The sequence below is a fragment of the Barbatula barbatula genome (genome assembly GCF_947034865.1).
Source record: "Barbatula barbatula genome assembly, chromosome: 19".
Taxonomy (NCBI): Eukaryota; Metazoa; Chordata; class Actinopteri; order Cypriniformes; family Nemacheilidae; genus Barbatula; species Barbatula barbatula.
In genome coordinates, this window is record NC_136782.1 from 5,033,501 (window position 1) to 5,059,786 (window position 26,286).

The 26,286-nt window shown below is 39.5% G+C and overlaps 1 protein-coding gene across 2 annotated transcripts in view; it reads right to left on the bottom strand.

Annotated features, from left to right (window-relative positions):
* The window catches only part of fndc3a (fibronectin type III domain containing 3A), a 65,424-nt gene that overhangs the window by 33,114 nt on the left and 6,024 nt on the right, over positions 1–26,286 (bottom strand). For both annotated transcript variants that reach the window (XM_079481634.1, XM_079481633.1), the window contains exons 2-3: positions 20,356–20,518; positions 5,438–5,513 (exon numbers count right to left, since the gene is read on the bottom strand). In XM_079481634.1, the coding sequence (XP_079337760.1) occupies positions 5,438–5,513; positions 20,356–20,478 (199 nt within the window). In that variant the 5' untranslated portion in view covers positions 20,479–20,518. The remainder of the gene's footprint in view (positions 1–5,437; positions 5,514–20,355; positions 20,519–26,286) is intronic.

Below are 26,286 nucleotides of genomic sequence, written 5' to 3' on the forward strand. Positions count from 1 at the left end.
CTCCCGCAACGGTGAGTCATCACTCCCTTCACGTCACTGACAGGCATCAGCTCCCAGTAACAGACCAGTGTGGATCAGCCTCGCTGGTCCTTGAGCTACTATATCCCATCAGCATCTTCCTCACGAAGGGGGGTGAGAATCTCGCAAGGGGGTCCAGTCTAAATATAGCCTGATCCTGCCCCTCGTGACGCAAAGGGAATCTTTATCCCGCAAAGACCTCTATATGTGGGAGATTGTGTGAAGGTTTAACACCAACTTAAACACATGCTCTACTAATACCAGTACAGTAAGTGTTTAGTCTAATTGGGCAACATCAATTTACAAAATTTAAAGAATGAGAGTGAATACAAATCTGTCCTTATTTACCCTCATGTCATTCAACTTGTATACAAATGTTTATTTATTATTTTCTTTAATATTTTGAGAAATGTCTTCAGTGGGTGTTGTTCGGTTACCAACGTACTTTAAAATATCTTCATTTGTGTTACGCAGAAGAAAGAAAGTCATACAGACTATGACTAAAATGAGGGTGAGAAAATGATGAAAGATGTCCATTTTGGGGGAATATGCGAGCAAATTAACTCTGCAAAGGAAATGTATTAATAACGATAATGAATTCCCTACGAAAATTAGCCATAATTTTTAACCATATTTTTAGTTTGTTTGTAAATAAAAACGAAGTTGCTAAAAACTTACTATAGCCTTGCCACTATAACCGTTATCATGGTTTATGTGGTAAAATTATTTCAATACAAATGATGCTTTTAATTATCTATTGTACGTAATTTTAACTTTACTATGATAAACCCATGGTTAACTTCACCATGTTATATGTCATATGATTAAACTGCCGGTTAAATATGAATTTCCAACTCACCACATTAATAGCCTATACTATGGAGACTGATGTTTCTGTTACGGATCCTATTCCGAACTCGCTAACAGTCCCAAACAGACACAATGTGATAAAGCAACATGTGCGATAACAGCTTTTCTTTCATAGAAATCCAAGAATGAAATTCTTTGGTATGGTTTCGATTTCTGCTTTAATGGTGATGTCACGGACATCCTTCTGAAAGGTGAAATGATGTACCTGCTTAGGTGATGAAGCCGTAAAAAAATTATCATCACACAAACGTACCTTTTTTATATTGCATTCCATTAAAATGATATATTTTGCTTTTCAGCTTTTGAATACATTTATAGCATATTTGTATACATTTAGCAGACACTACCCTGATAGCAAACATACATCTCAAATACGTCTATTCGATGTCTGCATTTACATCTGCAAGACGTATTTTTGTATTGTTTGCTCATCTGCAATACATCTTTGACACGTCTCCTATCAGATGTAATACAGACATTTAGAAGATGTCTGTAAGATGTTTAGGATTTAGAATGGATGTGAATCTGGGTTTTCGAAGATTTTAAACAGATGATGTTTTCCAGATCTTTAGCGGACATTTTCCAGACCTTCAGCAGACGTCCTACAGACGTTTTTGTACTGTATCTGGGTATTATCAAAAGTGGCTTACAAATGAGGGAAAGGACAACACTTATCCTAAAACAGAGCATAGCATACATGCACTACCGGAACAGTAAATAAGCTGGGAGTGTACAACAGCTGTTTAAATGAAACCTACAATGTTTAACTTAAACGGTGGGATTCGGGGTTAGTCAAATGTACCCTAAAGAGGTGAACTAGAATCGCAATACTTTTAGCATCTTCGTACAGACTGGATGATCACCTGACTTAAAACTGTTGGTGGTGTTCCTTAATAAGAAATGGACTAATAAAGAACTGAAAAGAGGAGGAAAACACATTCAGCTTCAGTTCTTCCGAACAAATTGGCTACCACTTCCATTTGAGTTTTCAATCAAATGCCTAATGCCCGATGATAGCATCAACTCACCCGCCTGCTTACTTTCACAAGTTTAAACCCCATCCGACCAAATCAGGCCAGCTAGGAGGAGAACAATCAGGCTTATGAGCAACATGCTATTGTTTTTCTAATCTTCCCAAGGCACAGTAATCTTTCAATTACAGTCACACTCCACTTCTTCCTATTGCAGCAACTGCCAATCAAGGAGGCTGGAGGTTTGTAGCGCTTTTGCACCATCCCACGCAAAAGGGCTACTCGTAGACTGAGGGAGGGTGTAAGACATCTCATTGCATCCCCGCCGAGACCCGGCGAGCACTAGCTGACTGTTGTGACTGAGCCTCTGACACATATGGCAATTAAACCCAACATTGGACGGCTCTGTTAGTGAATGAAGAAGGGTTGATTCAGTCGGGAGATCTGCTTGCTTGATGTAGTCGTGTTGGAAATTGGTTCAAGGTTTCGACTGTCAATCCAATGAAACTAAAAGAAATATAATATGACACTGTGTGTTAACTAGGCATGACGCAACGAGATAAGTTGCTAAGTCACAGGACTATAATAACAAACAACAACAAAATAACACTACGATTTACATAACTACGTCATCTTTCATATTTTAAGTCAGTCTGTGTTTAATAATACAAAGGGAATTGAAACAACGCTGTTCAAAACCATAAGGTCTGATATTATGCAAATTCAATTACAATCTTGTATTTTAAAAGGCGGCTTAAAGGGATACTTCACCAAAAAATGAAAATTCTGTCATCATTTACTCACCTTCGAGTTGTTCCAAATCTGTGGAAATGTATTTGTTCTAATGAATACAGAGAAAGATATTTGGAAGAATGCTTATAACCGGACAGATTTTGCCCCCCATCGACTCCCATTGTAGGAAAAAACACAATGGTAGTCAAAAGTGCCACAGAACTGAGACTACAATTTTCAAAATATCTTCTTTTGTTTAAGAAAAAAAGACCAAGTATTTTTACTACTATGGTAGTCAATGGGGGGGAACAAATAAATGTAAATAGATTTGGAACAACTCGAAGGTGAGTAAATGATTTGTGAAGTATCCCCAAAAATGTATTTACATATTTCACCTGTGTTTCACAGTCATCTTGATTCTCAGAAAACAAACTACGTCAAACGCATAATTTGCACATTGTTTTTATACGTGACAATACAGACGACAAACGCATAATATCTATAAAAACTGAAGACGTGCTCTCTTTGCAATTTTTAAAAACGTGCACATTGTTTTCATACACGGATACACAGGACAAATGTGAAAACATGACCATTATGAATCCAGCGTTTTACTAAGATTTGTTTGTGAAGCATCCCAATGTAAAGTGACTTGATTACTTCTGAAAGTTCCATTGAGAAATAAAACTAATCCAGAGCGTCTGCAGAGGCTTGATGTCGGGAGTAAATGAAGACTTATGTTCAGTCCTGCATCCAACAACCAAACACCTTGTTCGTTTACAAAACACGAACAAGGTTTTCGTGTTAGGAATCTCAGGCACTTCTCTCCACCGGTTCAAATCCTACCTCTCCGGCAGATCCTTCAAGGTGTCATGGGGGGCTCACTGTCCACTGAACACCACATGATCACTGGGGTCCCTAAGGGTAATCTCAGGGATGGACTACTGCAATGTTCTCCTTGCTGGTCTTCCTGCAAAGACTATAAAACCACTTCAGCTGATTCAAACGCAGCAGCACGCCTCGTCTTCCAACAGACCAAAAGGGCTCATGTGACGCCCCTTTTCATCTCTCTCCACTGGCTACCGGTTGAAGCCCGTATCAGATTCAAGTAACTAATGCTCGCCTACAGGACTATCACTGGATCTAAACCGGCCTACTTTCAAAACCTCCTACACCACTAGACCCCATCAAGAACCCTGCATTCAGCAAATGACCGGCGCCTTGTAATGCCTTCTCATAAGGGCAGTAAATCGCTTTCCCGTTCATTCTCCTTCACAACTCCTTCCTGGTGGAACACTCTTCCTAACTCAGATCGGTCAACCACATCTCTCACAACCCATCTCTTCTGTTGACAGACAAATGAAGAAAAAAATTCCAATAAAAAACTAACCCTTTCTCTCAACAGGTAGTGGTCTAGCTCTTGTTGAAACTAGGAACTTTGTACTAGCACCTTTTGTATTATTGCTCCTGTATGACATATTGCTTATTGCTCCCTGAACTCTCTGTAAGTCGCTTTAGTGTGTGTTAAATGACTAAATGTAAATGTACAACTTGATGAGGGCGGAGACGGCAGCCCATCAGCAGTCATAGGGAGGGCTCAATCAATGTGACATCAGATTACTGAGAGACTGCCAACAGCTCATTTAAGAGGACAGTTAAGGTTTATTGGGGACAAAAAAAAATGAATGGGTGGATTTTTATAATTTTAGGTTGGTTCTGTACACACACTCCTGCCACGTAGATATGTTAAAACAACATTTAAAAGGGTATTTTCTGGATAAGAGGGGCTTTAATGTGGAATGCTGTTAAATATTTTATAACTCATGATACACAAAGGACACAATTTATTGCTAGACGCTATATTGTGCTGCACTGACAAGAATAAAAAACAAGCGTCCAAACAAAACATCCTGACACATTTCTCTGTTGATCTGCAAAACTGGTTTGCACAATGACCTCATGAAATAATGCATACAATTTATTCATGGCCACATTTTGCCTCATGCCAAGCAAAATGCTAGTACACTGTGCTGAAATGTCATATAAATGACCTTTTCAGCAATTCAAATGCTGCACAGGCAGCAAGTATGTGAGCTTTCCCGTTTACACTTCAATTTGCAGACGCCAAAACTGCATCGCTGCATGTTTGCTAAGAAAAAACAAGAAATCTGATTAACGCCGTTACAACGGTATCCAATCGTGTAGCAAATTTGTACTAAAAATGAATGACTATAACATGATAAATAAAGCAATTCATGCCTTCAAAAATCTTAGTTTATCAAATCGATTTGTATTAAAAATGTGACATTATATAACATCAAACAAACATATAAACAAAATGACAAATTCTGAAAGTAAAAAAACTATGTTGCAGTACAAACCAGACAATCTTATCGCAAACCATTGAAATAGCCATGGCGCCATTTGCACATTTGCGATATTTCAATTGTGATGCATTTAACTCGCCTCTAGTGTTCCTGGCATCTAATAAACCTGTTTGCATAAGGTCATACCTGGTTTTACAATACGAGGTGAAATGTTCTAGCTGTATTCAATTTAAATGTGAACACTAGATTACCAAAGAGAAATCACAGCGCATTTGGGGACCCCGGGTGTGTAACTGTTTTACTTTTGTTTAACAAGAAAAGTATCTGAGGGTCTCTCCAATCAATTAGTAGGACTTACAGGTATTAATCGCCACTTTAACAGCATGCTTTCACTGAGCAAGTCTCAGAGCTGTAATTACAATCATGTGAACTTGTGATTTGGGGAAGAAAACATCACTTGTTCGTGGTGGGCCAATGTGTTTACGAGATAAATGACACAGAAATCCTTGAACACCTTACCTGTGATACACTGAAACTGACCATCATCCCGCTGAATCGTGAAGGCCTCTCCTGGGTTTACTTGTACCAAGATTACCTAAAGAGAGCAAGAGAGATGCTGTTAGTGGAAAAAAGCCTTTGCAGACTATTTGAAAACCCAGTAATCCGGCTGAAACACACACCGCTATTTTGTAAAACTGACTGGTTAGGAAAACAAGGACCTCCCGACACCCTCATTTTGACCTAATGTAATGTCTGCAGGATGATCCACATGGCTCGGTTTTATACTATACTTGTACATAAAGCCACAAAAGTGGGCGTCATGCAGACCGACGTAAACATTGGGCTATTACCTTCATTTTCATGCAGTTACACATAGCTGACACACAAATGTGTAGAAATTTACATATCCACTTCCGAACGTGTTAGAAAATAGAAAACATTTCTTGTTTACAGGCCATGACGCACAAGCCATTTCCCAGAAACGTGGATCTTTTTTTGTTAAGGGGGGAGGTATTATGTTGTTCACACCAACCATTGGATGGCGGCGATACGCCGCTAATTCCAGGAAAAAAAGGCTAAGGGAACATGTTTGTTTCCATTGAGACCGTGTGAAATCAATAGAGATGTCAAAATAGATTTGTTATTATCTTTGAGGTGCTCTAAACTCTTGCAGTTTCCAGATGGATGACCGGAGCTAACGGGGGTAACGTGTGAACGTTACACGTCTTGGTAGTGAAGCGTACATCCGCATTAATTTAAGGATTCTCAAACCTTAATCCTAAATGACTTGTCCCGCACCACTGGAGCTATGGACATAAATGACCAAATCAAGATAATGTTGAGATTTGCTGCTCTATAACTTTTCTAAATGATAACAAAACTGCTCAAGTTCATGTACCGAAAGGGCTAAATTAAGCTATATCTAAGGACCATAGAATAATGTATGCGTACAAACAAATAGGCTTTTTTAAGTAATTTCAATTTACCAATTCTAAATTTGTCCAGTGGCGAGTTGCTGTAACATAAGTTGAAAATGCTAAACTTATTTTAATGAGTTGCAGTAATGTAAAATGTTTAAAGTCCCTCTGAACCGACTGTTGCGATCGTTTTTACTTCGGTATTTTGATGCATTTCAGAGTGAATTTTGAATGAGAAAAATGGTGGGCGTGGCTTTTGTCTTTCTCTGCCATTTGATTGGATGTAATAAAAAAGCCTCTTTCTATTATGGAACTGGTAGCAGACTGGCAGTTGAAGGGGAGGAGTTTACAGATGCTCCGCCCAAGCCGTCAAAGTCTAAATAGAATTTAAAAAGTTTAAATGGCTTTTAAAAGTCCAATGTGTAATTCTATTGACAGAAATGCAGTATACTATTTATAACTATGACTTGAGGTGTATAAAGACCTTACATAATGAGGTGTGATGTTTTATTACATTAGAATGAGCTATTTCTATCGACATGCACCCCGGGTCCCCTTTTATAGAATTCACCATGGTGTTTCTACAGTAGCCCAAAATGGACAAACTCCTCTACGAGTGCGTTTTGTTAATCTCCATCGGCAAAGAAGCGAAACATGACAACATCTTAGTTCTGTGTCGGCCTCCATAGTGCTTCAAAAGGGAGGGGCGGAGTGAGCTAATGGTTGCAATTTTCAACCTTAATGCTACATACTGCTACATTTCTAACACTGGGCCTTTATTTTTAAATCATACTAGCAAAAATTGAAGACATCAAAAATCTATTTTTTTTTTTTAAGTGTACAAATCGGGAGGGTTTTTGGTGAATTCAAATCTATATTCTAAGAAAGTGCCGTTCAGGAGTGAACCGGACTATCAATAAATGAGAAAATAAACCAATCAAAAAATATCAATATCACGGTCTGAAAATACAGAATTATGAAAATAAGCAGAAGTTAAGTAATTTCAACATTTTGAGGAGTTGGGCAACGCTGGTCTAATACCGTTTCATAATCAATAGGTAGTAATGGAGGAACTAATGCAGAACAGTGCTGCATGAACACTCTAGTCATTACTGATAACTAATAAGGAAGTAAGATTAACATATCAGTATGTAACAGCATACTAATGCTCAAAATAATTAACAATTAGTTACTTATTACTTATTTAAGTCATTAATAACAACTAAATGCTGTACGTCACCTACAGAACTATACAATTACTAAGACTCATTTAAAATAACAGTTGCAAAAAAATATTAGCCTAGTAAAGATACCTGTATGGTATTAGAATTAATTATATGAATAGTTTTAATTCATTTGAACAAATTATTTCGGAGAATTCTCCATACTTTGATGTTTTTATTTAAATAGCTTGAAAACAAATCAATAAAGTGTTTCCAGGAGTTTATGCAAAAGATGTAAATAGTAGGTTGCCAATAGCTCTACATCATTTATTCACTACATGCATCGTGTGACATTTTAAATCAAGAGCTGTACTTGTAAACAATGCACAATAACTAACACGGACAAACAATATACAATTGTATTGGAATTAACATTAATAAATATTCATAAATGCTGTAAAATGTAGTTTACTGTCAGTTCACGTTAGAAAATGCATAAACGAATGTTAATAAATGGAACCTTATTGTAATATTGTTACTGAATTAATAACACAGTTTCATCTTAACTACATAAATCAAACGATACTGCGCATGTGTACTTTTGTGACTCCAACTGAACTTCCCGTACACATTCACAAACAATAGAGTGCCTGTAGATTATTTCTGATAACAATCTCGCGCGTCAGATAAAACGGTCCATAACTGCTCTATTTTTGTGCTCTAAATTGTTTCCGTCTTCAAAGTTATTAAATGTGAAAGTAAACAACCAAGTGCAGTAAACCGACCAGCATCATTTTCTTTCTGACATAAAAAACATCCTTCTCTAAATGACCACCCACTTCAATATCGCATAACAAAGCAGGGACGAGTCACGAGCCCGCCGTTCGATAAACCTGGTGCAAATTACAGACAATAGATCATTCAAGGATAAATGATGGTGAAGTGGAGAGGACAACATCACGGCTGTGACGTTCAAACCCACGTCACCGGCATGAGGATGGAGAGGTATGTACGGAGCTCATCAGAGTACCACTTGTTCCACGAAATCGCTCGGAGTCAGTTTTCCATTGAGCTTTTGTTAAGGTACTATTGATGACACATCTGTCTCGAGAGATGAGCGGGACCGCTGATCTAGTTCGGCAGAGCAGGGGGGTCCTGATCTGAAAGCCTCCAACATGAAATCATTTGACTGGCTGATTCGACCACCACATGCACCCTCGTTGAAGTGCCTCGCAAAAAATGCTTTTTTGTTTTCTTCACGAGAGAAAACAGAAAGGAGTGAGTCATACGAAAAGGTGCAAATGAACTGTGAAATAATGCTAAGAACAACAGGAACATGCGGTTCTCGCCTGTGCTGAGGGTTAAGAGCTGACAGTCCATCAGGATGTGGAAAGCGACTGAACGCAAGAACCTCAATCTCTTCCACAAATCAACAGTGACTAGCTGTGGTGCACTTATAACAGACGCTCTTGGCTTTCTCAGAACCATAAGAAGAAAAGAAGAGTCTAACAGATAAGAACTCCGTAAGTATAAGTCAAGCATTGCATCCTGTTAGAAACCCATTTAGTCAGTAAGCGCCATTCATTTACCTCAGACTCGTGATGAAAGTCGCAATTATAGCGCCTGAACTCCCACGGCTTGGGATGCCAACTGCAGGTCTCCCCTAACACGGCCATCCTCTTTACTTCCGTCTCACTCTCTGTTCATGTGCACCACTGAGACACACCAGTTATCCCTTTGGCTGCCACACAAACATGCGCGCGCAAACACGCTCACTCACCTCACAGGCGCACTCTCGCGCAGCCACATGTGCATCGGCAAAGAGCAATGCATGAGCAACAGCACACACACAGATGGGGGTGGCTAAGGAAGATCTTATTGAATTAGGTTCAAGAAGCTACATGCTGTTGCTTTCACGTGTGTGTGTGTGTGTGCGCATGCTTGCTCGCTCACAATAACTCATTGCGCTTGCTCCTTTGTTCTGCAACACAGCTGGTTACCTTTCCCCCCCTTGCTCTCTCTGACATGGCTCTCCATCTCTCCCACACTTCATTATAGACCCGTCTCCAGGTGCAGTTTTAAACATGCTAGTTTGACAAACACGCATCCGTGTGATAAAAAGACGATCTTCACTTACTGTAGACCGCATCTCCCTCTCGACCAGCCACAGCTGCTTCAACAGGCTGGATGTGTTTTTTCAGAATCGGGAACCCTCCCTACGCTCCGGGGGTCCGAGCCACCCTTCTCCGGCTTTCACCCGGTGCTCATGAGACTTGAAGTGCTGCGCGGCGTGTTGGACACATGGGGGCCCGAGTGAACTCTTCACCCCCCTCTGAGCAAACCCCGGCGGGAGGATGGATAGATGTCTCGCCTAAGTACGTTCGCTGGAAGCTGTTCAGGAGATAACGGGAGCGTAGCCCATGTTTGCGCTTTCTCTCTTTTTTATCTCTCCTCCAGCTCTCTCCGCAGTAGATGGATGACTCTCTCGCGCTCTCTTCCTGGCTCACCACCACAGCCAGTCTCCACGGCAACCTCTTCAACAAATAAGCCCTGTCGATGTCCGCAGCGCGCCACCAATGAGGTGGACAGCTAATCGCTGCTGTTCCGCTTGAAGGGGGGAGGCGGGGAATGAAGGAGCGAGGGAGGAAGGCCACGGACGAGTGGATGCAATTGCTCTCCTCTGAGGGTTTGCGATTCTCACCTCTCCCTCTATGCCGAACCGGCGTTGACTCGTGACTGCCTGCCCTGTGGTGAACGTGAGTAAATATGGATGTCGTCCAGATTGTAGAACACACCTTCAGATCATTGCCAAGTCTGACATCGATCTAGAAACAAGAATAGTGCTCCTAGAGTTATCTTTGACTCCTTTGTTTTGCTTTGTTGATGACGATAGCGTGGGGGATACAGAGCGGCACATGCTTGTTCACTGACTGCCACTCACGCACATCCTCCCTCCCTTCTCGGTGTCTCGCTCTTTCTCTCCTTCATTCACAGAACGCTGTTGCTTCTATTAATACCATGATCGATGCTCACAGAGATGAGGTTAAGATAACGCAACAGCTTCTGTGAGGACCTCAGGACTCACCTTAATTAAAGCCTTGTGTTTCTTTGCAGTGAAATGCAGATGCGCGAACAGCAACGACAACCCAGGAAAAACGAACTGGACAGGAAAATTCGGGCCTTCTTTCTTGCCTTTAAATATTAAGTTAAGCCTGTCCTATATAATTCACTGCACTGAAAGAGGGCTAAAAAAGAAGTTTCTATGACATTTCTCACACTACACAAAACATGAAAAGCAAGTTCCCAGGCTAGAAAAATACCTCTTAAGATGGGAAAGCCCTGAGGCAGCATACAATCTTTCATACACTGCTAGTACCAGAACAGATAAGGCCCTATATTTAGCAGTTCTCAAATACCTTTCGAGGCTGATGTAGTTCAAACCATTCTTAGAAGAGATTTGCTTTCCTCAAAGCCGAATAGTACGCAATAAAGATATGTTTAACTATGTGTCGTTGAAACAAACTAGTTGATGCATCCGCTGAACAACTTGATTAATTATAAGGCTATTTTAGAGTCAAACTGCAGGACTATATCTCACTTTTTGACACTGGCAGAACGCAACTGTCATTAATCCGATGATGGCAATGTAGCAAACTAACATCTTTCCCAAGAATTTCAGTAAAGGTCCTCATAATTGTTGAAGACAGTAAGTGTGTTACAAAAGTGGTGCTTCGAAAGCATTGATGGTCCTTATGTGAATGGATTTCTTCTCCTTGATGGATTTACAATGCTGGTATTCTTTTGCAACAAAATGCTACACTGCACGCATGCAATGCTTTGTCATGTTATACACGGTAGTGGTGGTGATAGGTGCACATTTTTAGGGTGGGGGGGGATGGTGGGGGGTGAGAGCAACAACCTAAAAATTGCAATGTCAGTACTGCAAGACTGAATGTAATTGTTAAATAGCCTTTTGACAGGTGATATTACTATCTATCATCACCTCTTGGCTAAAAAAGAAACATTTCAACCATCATCGCATAAGTGAATTTCAATTTTATTTGGATTTATTACAGTACATAAGTACCAGCCCACATGAAAAAATACTGTAGTACACTCTCTCTTACTAACTTTAGTAAACTGTAGTCAAATTCCTAGATGCTACATAGTTTTTTAACCATATAAAAGTAAATATTTTGAGTAATAACTACACTATTCTACAGTATACAAAACATATACTACACTTTACTTTAGTAAACTACAGTAATTTTGGGTGAGATCATCAATTTGAGATCATCACCACCCATTATAATGGATTTCCATCTGCTTTGATGATTTACTCGTCCACACTTTGTTTACTCTGGACGTGTCCTCTATCACTTTACTGCTGCTGTGAATTGGCTCGTTCCAGTCAAAGCTGCAAAACATTTAAATTACGCTGTAAATTTACATGTACATAAATTCACAAACTTGGTGGGTCTATCTCAACATCATAATCCCTTACAGTACCAGGGGTTGAGAATCGTCCAATCACATGACCTGTCAGAGCACGTTCAGGTCACAGCAAAGTTAAGGTTACATATGATGACGAGAGCATGTATGGGTTGGCCCTCCCAGAAGCCATAGAGATTGCATTACAGTACCTAAAGTTAAAAAATCTTTGTATGGAACTGGAAGTCAATGAGAAGACATTCTCAGCCATGGTTACTCCACATAATGTGACTTGATGCTGATTGGACTATATTTCAAAGGCAGAACATAACATCAATAACAGTGACAGCAAGCAAAACACTGCAGTTGAATGTAAATCCTGTGTATTTGCCCTTTGGTGGTGCATCGCCCAAATGAAATAAAATACACACTCACTTCATGTGCAGGCATGTGCAATGATGTTAGTAAACTTGTGAAAACTGTTTGGCAACTAGTCAATCATCCTGACACATACCTGTTACAGCGTCTCTTTGAAAAAATACTTCTGCTTATGTTGCGTATGCAGCAAAACTGGAGGCCAATTTGTTTAATATGTAAAGACTATAAATCCAGGTAGTAAAATGTCAAAGATAAGAGATTTAGAATCCAGGTGGTTAAATGACAATGATTTGCACAAGCAAAGATTACAGACGGGAACGCTATTGGTGTTTTGCGTCATGGACACGCTGAACTCACTGGCTTTAGGCACAAGGCCATCAGGAGGGGAGGAAAGCGAGAGTGATTAGCAAACACAGCTACAGTGGTTAACGCTGGCTTTATTGCCCTGGAGATGGACCAGTGCCGCCGTTCTGTTCGCGGCTGTTAGCAACTGATGTCTCCGCTCCTCCTATGAGTCAGGGCTCAGGTTCCTCACTATTTGTTCCTCTTTAATTGTTTACCGTGTGGCAACGTGGCACAGCAGCTGAGACGACAGGAGAAAGAGGTATGTGACGCTGAAGATATCGATGCCATGCAAAACGACTGAGGAGCAGAATGGCCCAAGCTCACAGTGCTTAGGGGAAATTACTCTTGTCAGTCTTGCGCGTGAAAAATAAGTGTATTCCAGGTAAGATCTGGTGATTCCTTTTTGCCTCACCTCTTTATGTTTACAAGAACGGTTTACCCCCAAAATGACATTTTTAATAACCCTTATGTTGTTCTGACATTCAGATTTTTTGCAGAACACAAAGACGATCATTTAAAGAATATCTGGTTGGGAAAATTAAGTGCAATGCCAGCACATTATGACTCACTCAAACATTTAAAGTGCCCAAGAGCGTCAGCAAAAAAGTATATACAGCTCGCGGACCATTTCCACACATACGAAAACCTGATTTGATGAACAAACAACCTGACATTTAAACAATTTCATAGTAAAATTCACATGACACATTGATGTCACTTATTTGCAATGTTCACGCAACTTAACTTGAAAAACAAGAGATACAGAAAGGCTTATTTCTCTTTTGTTCTTGAAATGTTAAGTCTTGTGAACCCACTTTATTTACCCAAGTATTTATTCATTCTAACCAACTTGTTTTGTTACTGGGCGGCCCTCATAAACATCCCATTTTGGTGGAACTATCTGCAATGCTTTTAATGAGCAGGTAAAGCATCTTGTGGCTGTTTTGAAGCCAAAATCGTGCAAAGGGGCCTTTAGTAGAACTGCAACTGTCACATTACCACAATATTCTCACATCAGGAGTAATAAAGCGGACAAAACTAAAGTGCTTTTCAATGGAAACTGAGGGATCTCTGCAGGCTTTGGAGGAAGAGGCTCACAGTGTCATTATGGAGAGTATTGATCTGCATAGTGAAGAGTCCGATTAAATCAATATGACCGGTGGCTACTGTTGATGAGGATTCTCCCAACAGCGTTTTTGGTAAGGATGGGTGATGGTGTTGATTCAATACGGCCTTTAGTAATTAGTGCCCGTGTTCTCATCAAACCTGACATAAAGCTAGAAAAAGGTGTCTGTGCTATAGAGAAGTAATTATGGGTGACTATAAAACTATTTGAAAAGCTGTTCCTTTAGCTTAAAGGTCATTGGTCCTATCTCGTATACCGGAGTAGATAAAGAGTCTGCCAAACCATAAATATTCATGTAAATTAAACATGGAAGTTCATACTTTTGAAAACGTATGCCGTTTTAAAAGGTTTTTTAAAAGGTATGCCGCGAAGACAATCTTTGGAGCGACTCCAAAGAAAATATGCATCCAATCCTAAGCCCGCTAACATCAAAGCTGGGCTGCCACTTTCAATTTGTATTATGCATCACACTGTATAGGAGAAGCTGAACTAAAGATGAATGGGAGAAGCTCGGCATTGCCATTATGCGAAAGCAACTGACTTTATTGATCTAGCTCCTTTTACATGATGCTGCTGACAACAGTGAGCATTCTGCTCCAGAACAGTGAATGGAAGATGGTTACTTGAGATGACTTTGTCAGCCCCACTGAGAATTGTTCATTTTCTCTCCTATTAGGTGATAAGTGAGACACCCACGAGAGAGAGAGAGAGAGAGAGAGAGAGAGAGAGAGAGAGAGAAACTCATTGCTATGGAAACATTGCTTAGTTCACCGATGAGCACAGGGAGGAGTAACATGTGGATGGAAGTGGGAACAAAGGAAAAGATTAATGTTCAGATCAGCCATTTTATGGTTTCAGAGGGCACAGTTGGATGAACAGCCATAACTCAGGCACCGTGTGATATTACAGCCACGACACATGAATTCACCCCCGACTCTGGCCCTAGGCCCAGCTGTGTGTTCTCGGTCTACTTCCTAATGTCAGGTTGGCGATAAGTGTGCCGGCGGGGGGAACATGTGCAGTCACCCGACTGACTCACTCGAAAAGAACAGTCTCATTATCCACAACATGCTGGGAGTCATTTTGTTGTGACCAAGGCGTCAAAAAGGCATCTAATGAGCTAGACTAATGCATTCATAAACAATTTGAGGGTTGGGTTTTGCCAGCTATAGCTCACAATCCCATAGGACGCAATGTATCACTATATAATAATTGGATCATCTGAAACTCATAAATATGACAGCATGTCCTCATAAGAAAATTTTTATCGGATGGACTTTATACCATAACTTCGTATAGTTGACATGTAAAGTAAACCTTTATTTTACTGATAAATGTGTCACCAGGCTAATGGTCTTCTGCCGACTAAACTGATTTGGGCAAAATTCTGACAGTAATTTTTCGGACAGTTCACCCAAAAATGCTGTCATCATTTATTCGCCCTCATGTCATTTCAAACCTGCATGAATTTCTTCTGCAGAACACTAGATATATTTTGAAGAATGGTAGTTACCAACTCTACACACAACATTAACATCTGAAAGACATCGGCAATACACAGTTTGATCATCTGCAATACGTCTCGGAGGCTGTCTGATTTCATAAGTAATATAGACGGTTTCATCCAAAAAAACATAAACAGACGTTACTGCGCATGCATACTTTTGTGACTCCAACTTTAGTTCCGGTACACATTTACAAACAATGGAGTGCCTTTAGATTATTTCTAATAACAATCAAAATAAACTGAGAAGAACCATTACTTGGCTAAACTTAACTCTCCGATATACCAAGCTCAACCGTTAGATGTCTAAATAAAAGACACATTTCTGGTGATCTTTAAGTTGACAGCCATAATCTATATCAGCTCAGCACGAACTGCATGTAAGTCAACACGATGATTGAAATTACAGGCTTTTTGTTCCGACTTGCTGGTTTAGTTTTCCAACCCTTTAAGCACGAAGTTAACAAGAAAGTGTGTACCAGATCAAAGGGTGAGTAAATCAAAAACATGTCACTTCTTTCTGGTCGATTTAAGGCCATTTATACAAGGGGCTTTTCAGCACAACTTCTCTGCAGGAAGTCTATGGTGAATGAGAAGTCCATTTCACCCCGCCTAGAGTCTCTGCTCTTAAGGTAAGCCTGACTGTTGCTTCAAAAAGCTTTGAGCACATAAAACCAAAGTGTTTAAAGAGCACATAAAAACCAGAAACAAGGGAGGAAAGGCAAATAAATGAAAGCGTAAAAGGGCAGACGTCAGTGCTTACGGGCAGAGGAAAGGGGGAAGTGAGGTTTCACCAGATTTTCACAATGAAGAGAACAGCTGGGCACCTGGGCTATTAGGTAAGGACTGATAAACAAGCTATGATTCATCTTGTCCTGGTTTTACCACATATAAACATGCGGGCGGGCAGGCAGCCTGCAGGGAGTAGAGAGACGAAACGGAAGTGGCCTGGTTGGCATTATACGTACTTTAAATTAACTTAAAAATTAAGGGATAGTTCACTGAAAAAGGAAAATTCTTTGTCATTTACTCATCCCGGTGTCATTTCAAACCTGTATGACTTCTGCAGAACCCCACAGAAGATATTCTGAAGAATGTTGGTAACCAAACATTCGAGCACAATGACTTCCATTGCTTAAACACAAAATGACATGAGAATGAATGAATTACAGAATTTTTATTTTTGTGGGATCTTGGCCGTCAAGTTGGCAACATGGTTCATTATTTCCATTATTTCCAATAATGTTTTCAGTGTAACATTGAGTCACGCTACATCTAACCATTCTCAACAAAAGTGTCTTGTTTGTACATTCTTCAAATTTTCTCGTGTACTGACAACTGCCCAGGCCTAAAAATCAACATGTTGTAGTAAAACATTGTCAAGAGCCACAAGATCCTGCTGCAAATTGTACCGTTTCAACCGAACCCAAACATGAAAAACGATGGCTTTTTTGTTTTTTATAAATTTAGATCAGTGTGAAAAGTAATGAAGTTAAGAGGGTCACGCAATTATTGTGCCAATCCCTCATCGTAAGCGTGGATGGAAAATGAAATGAAACTGAATCAGTTTGCACGTACCAGATTTTTTGAAAGAGTAGTAGCACTGTAGCCAGGAGAAAGCCTCGCTGGTATTTAGCGCCACTCGTTGCATCTACGGGTCAGCTGATGGGTGACACACAGGGAGGAAACTGAAGGATGCAGAGCGAGAGAAAGGTCCAGTGGGAAAGGTCAGGACATAAAGGAATAAATCTGACGGAGCTCCGTATGGCACCTTTGGGCCGCATGCGTGCCAAGGCTGTTTAACCACCCTCGAACCAACACGAGCGCATCTCCTCTGACATGTGGGCCAGCGAACACCAAGAGTCACTTAGTCACACTTATATTACCTTGAGCTCTCTTTCTGTCGCAAACATCAACATCAAACGCACACCTGGAGGGGCGCCACGGTCGTGATTAGATGTAGGCGTAAAAGGCCACACATGAAGAGAAATGCCAAGGGTGCAAACAAACACGGAGGCGTGCACACGTTTGCGTGGCAATTAACACAGACGTAGCCCTGGCTTTTCGAACAAGTAAAGATTCATTTGTAGTCTTGCGGTGCGATGAACGTCTTTCATATCTGAATCTTGTCAGTCAGCAACCACTCTTTGGAAGAAATCTTCTGTATCCTATTCTTGCCTTTCGAGTCTAGACGCCAAGGAAACCTCCAAAAAAGGATTTTGATGAATGAGTTGGCTTGTCGTGCATTGCCGCAACCTGTGGCTTTGTGAATGAGGCAGACAGGAGGCGATAAAAAACGAATGAAACGGATCATTTGAATGGTGGAGTGGAGCAGGGCACGTGTCAGGTGCTGATGCATTTTCTGCCTGTTTAAGTGCTCAGTGAACCATTGGGATTTTTGGGCAGGTCTTGTCGGATGACCGCCGCAGGGGGTTGAAAAGTCTTGCTGAGCGTAGATAGACTTTGTGCACACATGGTCGAGGGTGAATAAAGAATCCTCAAATGACTTTCGAGTGTCTTGGAACTGGAGGACTTCACTACAATAAGTGCCCTACAAAGCTACTTAAAGGGATATGAGAATTCTTTCGTCATTTACTCATCCTCATGTCATTATAAACATGTATGACTTACCTTCTTTTGTGTTGTGTAGAGAAAAGTATTTTGAAGAATGTTGGTGATAGATCCAACTATGGATATGGCTTGCAGATCTAATAGATCCAAAATTAGTCTAGTTTCACTAGATCTCTGCCATAAGGAACTTATTCAATGTGAAAAGATCAACTCCGTGGTGAGTTAATACTTCAAATTAAACAACATATAGATACAGAGACGAAGAGAAGAACAGCAGGCAGTAGACGAAGTGTTGTTGAATAAAATGAAAAAGGGTTTGTTGAAAAATGTCAGCTGTGCTTCAATGCGCAGTCTAGCTCTGTCCAACTTCTTCTGGCTTGAAACCGGACGTATTATTAACCATGCTAGATTAAGGTATCATAACATTGTCTCTATGTTATTTTGAACCTTGAGATGGAGACCGTTGGAGTCTCATATCAGCATAAAAGACAAAACGGCACTCAACAGAAGATTAAACATTATTAAAAATAAAAACAAAATGTAACAAATAATAAGAATAAAAGTGATAAAAGGATAAAATAAATTAAATGAATGTATAAGATAAATTAAATGTAATAAATGCATAAAAGTTAGTGAGGGTTAATAAATATATAAAGGAAATAATAATAAATGGAATATTGTAATAACTTGGATAAATGAAATAAAATATTATAAATCAAATAATCTGAATCGCACAACTTTTTTTCGGGAGAACTATCCCTTTAGGTCATTTTATAGTAAATACAATGTGCTAAACTAAAAAGCTGCATTGTCACACCAAAAAAAAACTCACACCAACATCTTTGACGCAAATAAGGTGAAAGTGCATCACAGCTTCCTATCCAGGGAGCAACAGTCACGGTCACTTAAGAAAATTCAGTTGGATGTCCGTGACAGTGACAGCGATGGCGTACAGCCTTGTCATGGCTAGTCGCTATCGCCGTGACTGCCCCGCAGGGATGCAGGTGGTCGAACAGCTCCTCTCTACAGTCTTTATCGTGCTTCTCCATGCAGGGTCAGGGCTTAGGACACTATGTTCGTCTTCTGCCCAGAGTTACAAAAGCAGACGTAGACACCTTAAGAGTAACGTCACTGCTATTTACAATAATACACGGAGTACAACTACCAGTACAACTACTGCAAACCTATGTGGAAGATGGATTTTAATATGGTTTGTTTTGTTGGCTATTAAAAAACTGAAACTAACAAAAAAGACAAATTTCAGGACTCAATGAATAGGATGAAATCCGTTTCGTGGGTCATATCCAAACATACATTTTTATAAATTATATCAAACTGCTTTCAAAAAATCATTTCAAAAGTACCTTAAATATTTTCTGCAATATTTATTTAGGGCAGGAAACATGCTTTTATTAGATTTATTTGAGTGCTTACAATTTGTATTTTAATTCTTGCAAAATGTTTTTACACAAACCCAGAAACTTTGGCTCTTCTGGCTTAAGTCACACAAGCTTTGTGATCACACACATGTAAAGTATGTCAAACACAAAATAAAAAATGCAATTCGTGATATGCAATATAATAATGCTTAAAGTTGGTAAAATCAGTTTAAATTAAATAATAAAACGTAAAGGGGTCATATGACACGGCTAAAACGAATATTATAGTTTGTTTTAGATGTAATGCAATGTGTATACACCATTTAAGATTAAAAAAAACGCTGTATTTTCCACATACCGTCCATGTTTGCATATCCTCTTTGCTCCGTCTCTCTCTATGATTGGCCAGTTAACCCGTCCATAGTGATAAGTCGATTACTACAAGCGTGTGACAGAAACGTAACGCCACTTACCATATTTGGAACATCAGGTTACATAGCAATTGTACTGACAGGTACTCCCACCTTACTTGCGTATACATTTGGGCGGTCTTAGTCAAATCATACCACGAACGGACGTAGATTTGTGGGGGTGTGGTTACACAATGCGTTTCAGGTAGGTCTGTGTGAGCATTCGCTTTTAGATAGAATTCATCTTTTGTTCCTAACCCTTTAATTTTTGCAATTTTACGTGTCTAATGCATGCATGGGAAACGTATAACACACCAAAGACACAGAAAAACACATTTGCGCCATATGACCCCTTTAACCAACACACGTTTCACATTCTTTCTGGGTAAAGAATGCATTAATCTCTCTGTCTTTCTGCTGCTGCATCAACCTAAAACCTTGTCTACGCATAACATTTTGAAAAATTACAATCATTCAGTTATTGCAAACCATTGCGAAATGCATGTTTCACATTTTTCCTTGCTTATTCCCCACTATATAGACAGAAAGACAGACTTTGCTTAGTCTGGTCCCTGGGTATAGCACAACCCTATGAGCAAGTCTTTCATGAGGAATTATTTCAGCAGAAAGTTGCTTTTCCATGGAATATAGCTTAAGGACTTGGCAGAGAAGACAGAAGCGAGTGTGAATGATTGTGGATGATTTATCCTACCTGCTGTGGTCCGTCTCCGTTGACTATGTTGGGCGGATGCTGAGGAGGCGGCGGGGAGGTGAGTATTGGGATGTCTGGGTTGAGTAACTGGCCGGACTCCAGTGGGGAGGTGTGGTCAGCCATGACTCCTTCATCCACACTATGGGAGAGGCACTGCTTGCTCCTGCAAACGCAAATAATTCGTTTAAATGTTTATCGATTACTGATGATTACTCGAATTCATTGACTTAAAGATATGCCAAACAAAATCTCCTGTTTTGTGATGATCTGACTTCAACAAACATCACTGCTATCAGGGTTCAAAAATTAGGACCTCCGGATGGCCCCGGGGCCAGCATGAGAGACCCTCCGGCCAGTTGACAGAAATGTCCCTTGTCAGATCGGGCCAGTGCTGTATCGTAACGAAAGTTTATAATTAGCACATTTTCAAGCACTGCCTATTTAAATATTTTTGAAGACGCAAAAGAGAACGCGATTCTGTTCTCACGGGGTCTTTGAAACATACGCGCGACCGGAAAACCGCAACTCGAAAACGAAAGTTCTCTTTCACATCTTCTTACTCTTAAACACACATACGCACAATGCCCATATTAGCAAGTTCCCTTGTAAAAGTAATCCATTATGTTCCAAATGAACGAAAACAGTTTGGAAACAAAACGCATGTGTTACGCATAAGATCTGTGAATCTCTTAAAGGGGCAGCAGCATAATTAAGATATTTTTAATGTTTATTGAATAACAAAGGACGAAGTCAAAAACACTCATGATTCAGTGTCATGATTGGGTCAGAACAGTTCCTGACGGATTAAATTATAACTTAAGCCGGTGGTATACTTCTTTTTTATGTGTCTGCGAGCATATGCGTACAGCTGAACGAACAGCCTTGCAAAGTAGACTTCCTTCAAATCATACGCGTACGGGTTTTGACGCACGAGCATTACGACATATTGCAATATCTCTCCGGGTCTACAGGGTTATGGTTTTCTTCTACTACCTTAAATCGACGCTCCCAGGACAAGGATGCCACCTGGTGGTTAAAATAATTACTGCAAAAAATGGAAGGCCCAAGCAGTGTACTTAACAGACATGTTGCGTTGCGCCAACAGTACGAGCATACTATTCTGATGCTGAAATTTGCTAAAGGGGACTTTACTTCAGGCTTTTCAGTAAGATTTTATCTATATTTAATAAAAAACATTAATTCTATTTGTATATTTGCTACAAAATACTTTGTTAAATGCAAAGAAACATATTTGATATAACTTTGATATATATTCAAGTTATATATTGGCTATGAAATTATCTGACACAAATATAACATGTCACTCTTCACAACCCTACAACCCCTCTTTTCAAAAAGCTGTAATTTTGCCATTTGTACCACATAAACTTGAATATAACTAGCTCAAAACTAACTCAGAACTAAATTATTATATAATGTATAGGGGTGTTACGATACACTCAGCTCACAACACGATACACATCTCGATATTTTTAAGAAAAAAATAAACGTATTCAAATAACATTTATTTTCTAAATATTAACAATTTATTAACTTTTTGTGTTGCACATACAGCTTAAAGAATTATAACATTTTAAGTATTAACTGAAATTAGAATTAAGATCAATGTTTGGCGGCAAATTTTGATTTAGTTGTAGTCATAGTCTTTTGAGACCATTTTATTCAGTCTCATTTGGACTCAATTGACTCGTTCGTTCAATGAAGGGCGTATCCATTCAGTACATTCAACCAATTCAACTCAAACGCCATTGGTTCACGTGTATCTTTGAGCTTGAGACAGTAATGAATGAGAAATATCGAATCTTTCAAAAAGACAAATTACATAAATGGTATTACATTTCTTCAATCATGCAAAATCGCAAACTTGTTTTTTAGCATGTCATTCAATCTTTTAATAAACAGTATGACTTACTTCATCACTTCTCTGATCGGAACAGCGCTGGTTTCTTTTGACTTACTTTAGATTAGATCTCAAAACTCAGGACTTTTGATAACACCTAGAATAACTAAATCCACCAAAGGGGGTCGAGCTTTCTCATACGTAGCACCTAAATACAGTATGTACCTCACTTCACATTGTCAAAAATAAACTTTAAATGGTAAGTCTCTTGTTAAATGGTCCAAGCACGCTTCTGTTCTGGTGTGTTTTGAGAAACTGATTGGGTTCAAATGAGTCATTACGTCACAAATTGGACATTAGTGGACATGATTTTTCCTTTATGTCAGCTGCATGTGCGGAACACTTGTCAAGAAAAGCAACGCGTTCTTGTGCACATTCACAGCCAGCTGTTATTCAAGTACAAATAGTATCCGAACGCGCCACGTGAAACATGGATTCTGTCTTCTGAACTTGCTTTTGATTTAAGTGTGAGGGAGAGAGACGTGTTCGACTTCATAACACGCTGCGCAGAACGATCGGGATATAACATGAATGTTCCGTGAGAGCGTCTGTGGAGCAGTCTGTCCTGCGGTGCTTTTATGCCGTGCGGTCAGTGCAACACCGAATGAATTCAAACACACACTTGTTTGGAGACAGAGGGAGAGCACAAGCTCTTTGCCCGCTCTGTCCTGCACTTATCACGACCACTCACAGTAAATGTTCAAATAAAACTTTGGCGAAAAATTCGTTTTACACATTCGCACCAAGGGGTGCGGTGGAGCCAGTGAAAATTTTGGCAGGGCCAGTAGAAAAAATCCTTAGCCCTGATCATTGTTCCTTATTAAAGATTCATTCATCATTCCAAACCTGTATGACTTACTTTCTTGTGCAGAACACAAAAGAAAATGTATATTTGTTGGCAACCAAATAACATTGACCCCCCCATTGACTTCTATTCAAAATTTCTCAAAAATTAAGAGTAACACACAGGTCAAGCACGACATGAGGGCAAATATTTGTTAGCTTTTTCATTTTCAGATGAACTTTGACTTTAACGTTGGCCAGAAAGCAACCACATAGATACTACCACAACCCTCCCAGCAGTTCGACAGAAATGAACAAACAACCAATTTCGACACCTCAGCAACCAAACAGCAAAACCCTTGCGATCTCTCACAACTTGACTCCTATTGAAAAAGTGTGATAATAACCACACAACAACTAGTTATCAACTATATCGCCTTGTTTTCAAACACGGTAACTTCATTTGAATATCAGAATGGCTGCTTGACTTGCTCACCGGGTCATTTTCCTCACACCCTCAATGTGACAAACACGCCTTAGGCTCAAGTTTTATTTTCAACATCTCGATCTTTACGGAGGAGGCACAACAAAAGGACAAGTATTTCCACTGACTGACTTGTGCCCTTGTACTTTGCTTTAACAGTCGGGCGATTCGCTCTATTCATCCTGTCAGGGTCAGTCGTGGTTTCGAGTGTAGCGTGGGACGTCAAACACCAAAGGCTACTCTTGAACAGCAGAATGCTTTTCCTTTTTTTAGAAGCGTGCGTAAGCAAAAGGAGCCTATTTTAGGCCTTCGTGCGTTTTATTTGGGGACCATTTGACCTGTCTGGGTGCCGTGCAGATGAATGAAAATGCGGAATTTCTTTTCTGCCACGTCGGCACATGCTCAAACGAATTCATATAACGTCTCCCTCTCTCCAATACGTCACTCTCTCTATGAGTCACAGGCGGAGAGGTAATAAGAAGGAAATTACATGTGTCCTTGAAGCTCATTAGTATCTAGCGCATGCGTGTTGGCCAGCAGCGGTGATCAGCCTAATCCGTAAGCTAGTCCCCTGCTTAAACCCGCACGCGGACAGGTTATGGGGGTGATGCTCAATAATACGAATCCAGCTAAGACTTAACAAATGGCTCCTCAGCAGACAAAGGCTTTAGAGACATGGCCATTTGAGACCTGGTCAGGTATTAAGGGCATTTCAGGTTCAATTCAGCAAAGCCAGGGCAAATATTTCAAGACACAATTCTCATTTCCACAATATGAGAGGTACTTCTGTGCCAACTCAATATTACTATAAATAGCGTTCCAAGGGCACTTGGATGTTTGAAAGTCATGACACGGATGCTTGGATGTTGTGCCGTTGGTGTTCTGAACGCTTGTCAGACCCTCATTAGATTTCTAGGGCGTTCTGGGTTGAAAGCCCATGTGTCAATGATGTTATGAACCCTATATTGCTCGTGTCCCTTCTCAATGTTCTCTATACTTTTAGTTTTCTCCTTTTTAGGAATTTATTAGGTGTCACTTTCCTCACCATCACGAAGGACTTCACACTGAGAGCGAAGGATCATCCATAAATGTTGCAGGAGTAGTTATACACTGAAGATTAATATCGATGTGAGCTGCTATTATAATTGATTTGATGATAATTATAGTATATTAGTATAAATTATAATAATCTGAAGGAAGAAGAGAAACATATTTTTCTTAAGTTATCCAAGGAGGTCAAACGGTTGTGATTATAAGTTATTATTTTCTGCCATTCTCTGTTCTGAGCCCGCATACTCTTTAATAGCAGCATGTAACCAATAGAGTTTGAACAACAACAACAGTGACAACAAAATGTCATTGTTAGACTTTACAAAGGCCATATTACGAAACTATATAGTCTATATATACACACATATATATATATAGTCTATAGATGATAAATGCTTGTGTGAAAGCTCATCCTAGCTGCCTTTTGTATTTTGCAAATCAATAATTAAAGTATTTTAATGTTTTTTTCATTGAACTTGAAATGTTTGAAATACCTAAAAAAATAAAGCAATGTTTACTTTTGTTTTCACAATCAATTATGTAGAGATGCAGTTCTTTTACTAATTTATTCATCATTTATTCATCCTCATGTCATCCAAAACCTGTATTAGACTCTTTCTACTGTGGAACACAAAAGATACTTAGAGCAATGTCTCTGGGGTTTTGTGTTCAAACAGTGGAGTTACCATTGGTAACCAATGTTCTACAAAAAATTTTTTTTAAATATATAAACAATCTGTTAATATTCTTTTTTATTATTTATATGGTTACTTTTGTTATGATATAGACATTATTTAATCTATTAAAGGGATATTTCAGCCCAAAAAAGTGTATATCATTATTTTTTACTCACCCTCGCGGCTTTCTTTTTTTAATACAGTCGGTGTTGTTATGCCAAGTATCCTGGGCCGTCCTAGCTTTAGAATGGGAGTGAATTGTAGATTTTACAATTTTTTTTTAAGTATACCTAAGCAGCTTTGTCCTGTATTATACGTTTAAGTATTATTTTTTTAAAACTACAAATTATTGGTGCTGCTAGATCTAAGTGCTGCATTCAACACCACTGACCACAGCACGCTCCTACAGAGACTCGGAAATTATGTCTGCATTAATGGAATAGTTTACATCTTATTTATCTGACCGTTTTCAATATGTAGCAATAAATAATGAGGTGTCACTCAAATCGCAAGTCCAGTACGGTGTGATACAGGGCTCCGTCTTAGGGCCTATGCTCTTTGCATTATACATGCTACCTCTAGGTGATATAATAAAGTGACACGGAGTAAGCTTTCACTGTTATGCTGATGATACACAACTTTACATTTCCTCAAAGCCTCATGAAACACAGCAATTCCATCGAGTAGTGGAATGCATAGTATAGTAGAAGTATAGCATACATAGTATAAAAAAGTGGATGAGTAACAATTTCTTATAAATGAACTCAGACAAAACGAAGTGTTACTTATTGGACCGAAAACCACCATATGTAAAAACCAAGAATACTGCTTTACTATTGACGGATGTTCTTTAGCAAAGAATCTTGGAGTTTTATTCAATAGTACTCTGTCATTTGAGAACCATGTCACCAACATCTGTAAAATAGCATTTTTCATCTTAAAAATATATCTAAACTACGTCATATTATGTCACCATCAGATGCAGAGAAGTTAATTCATGCATTTATGACCTGGGG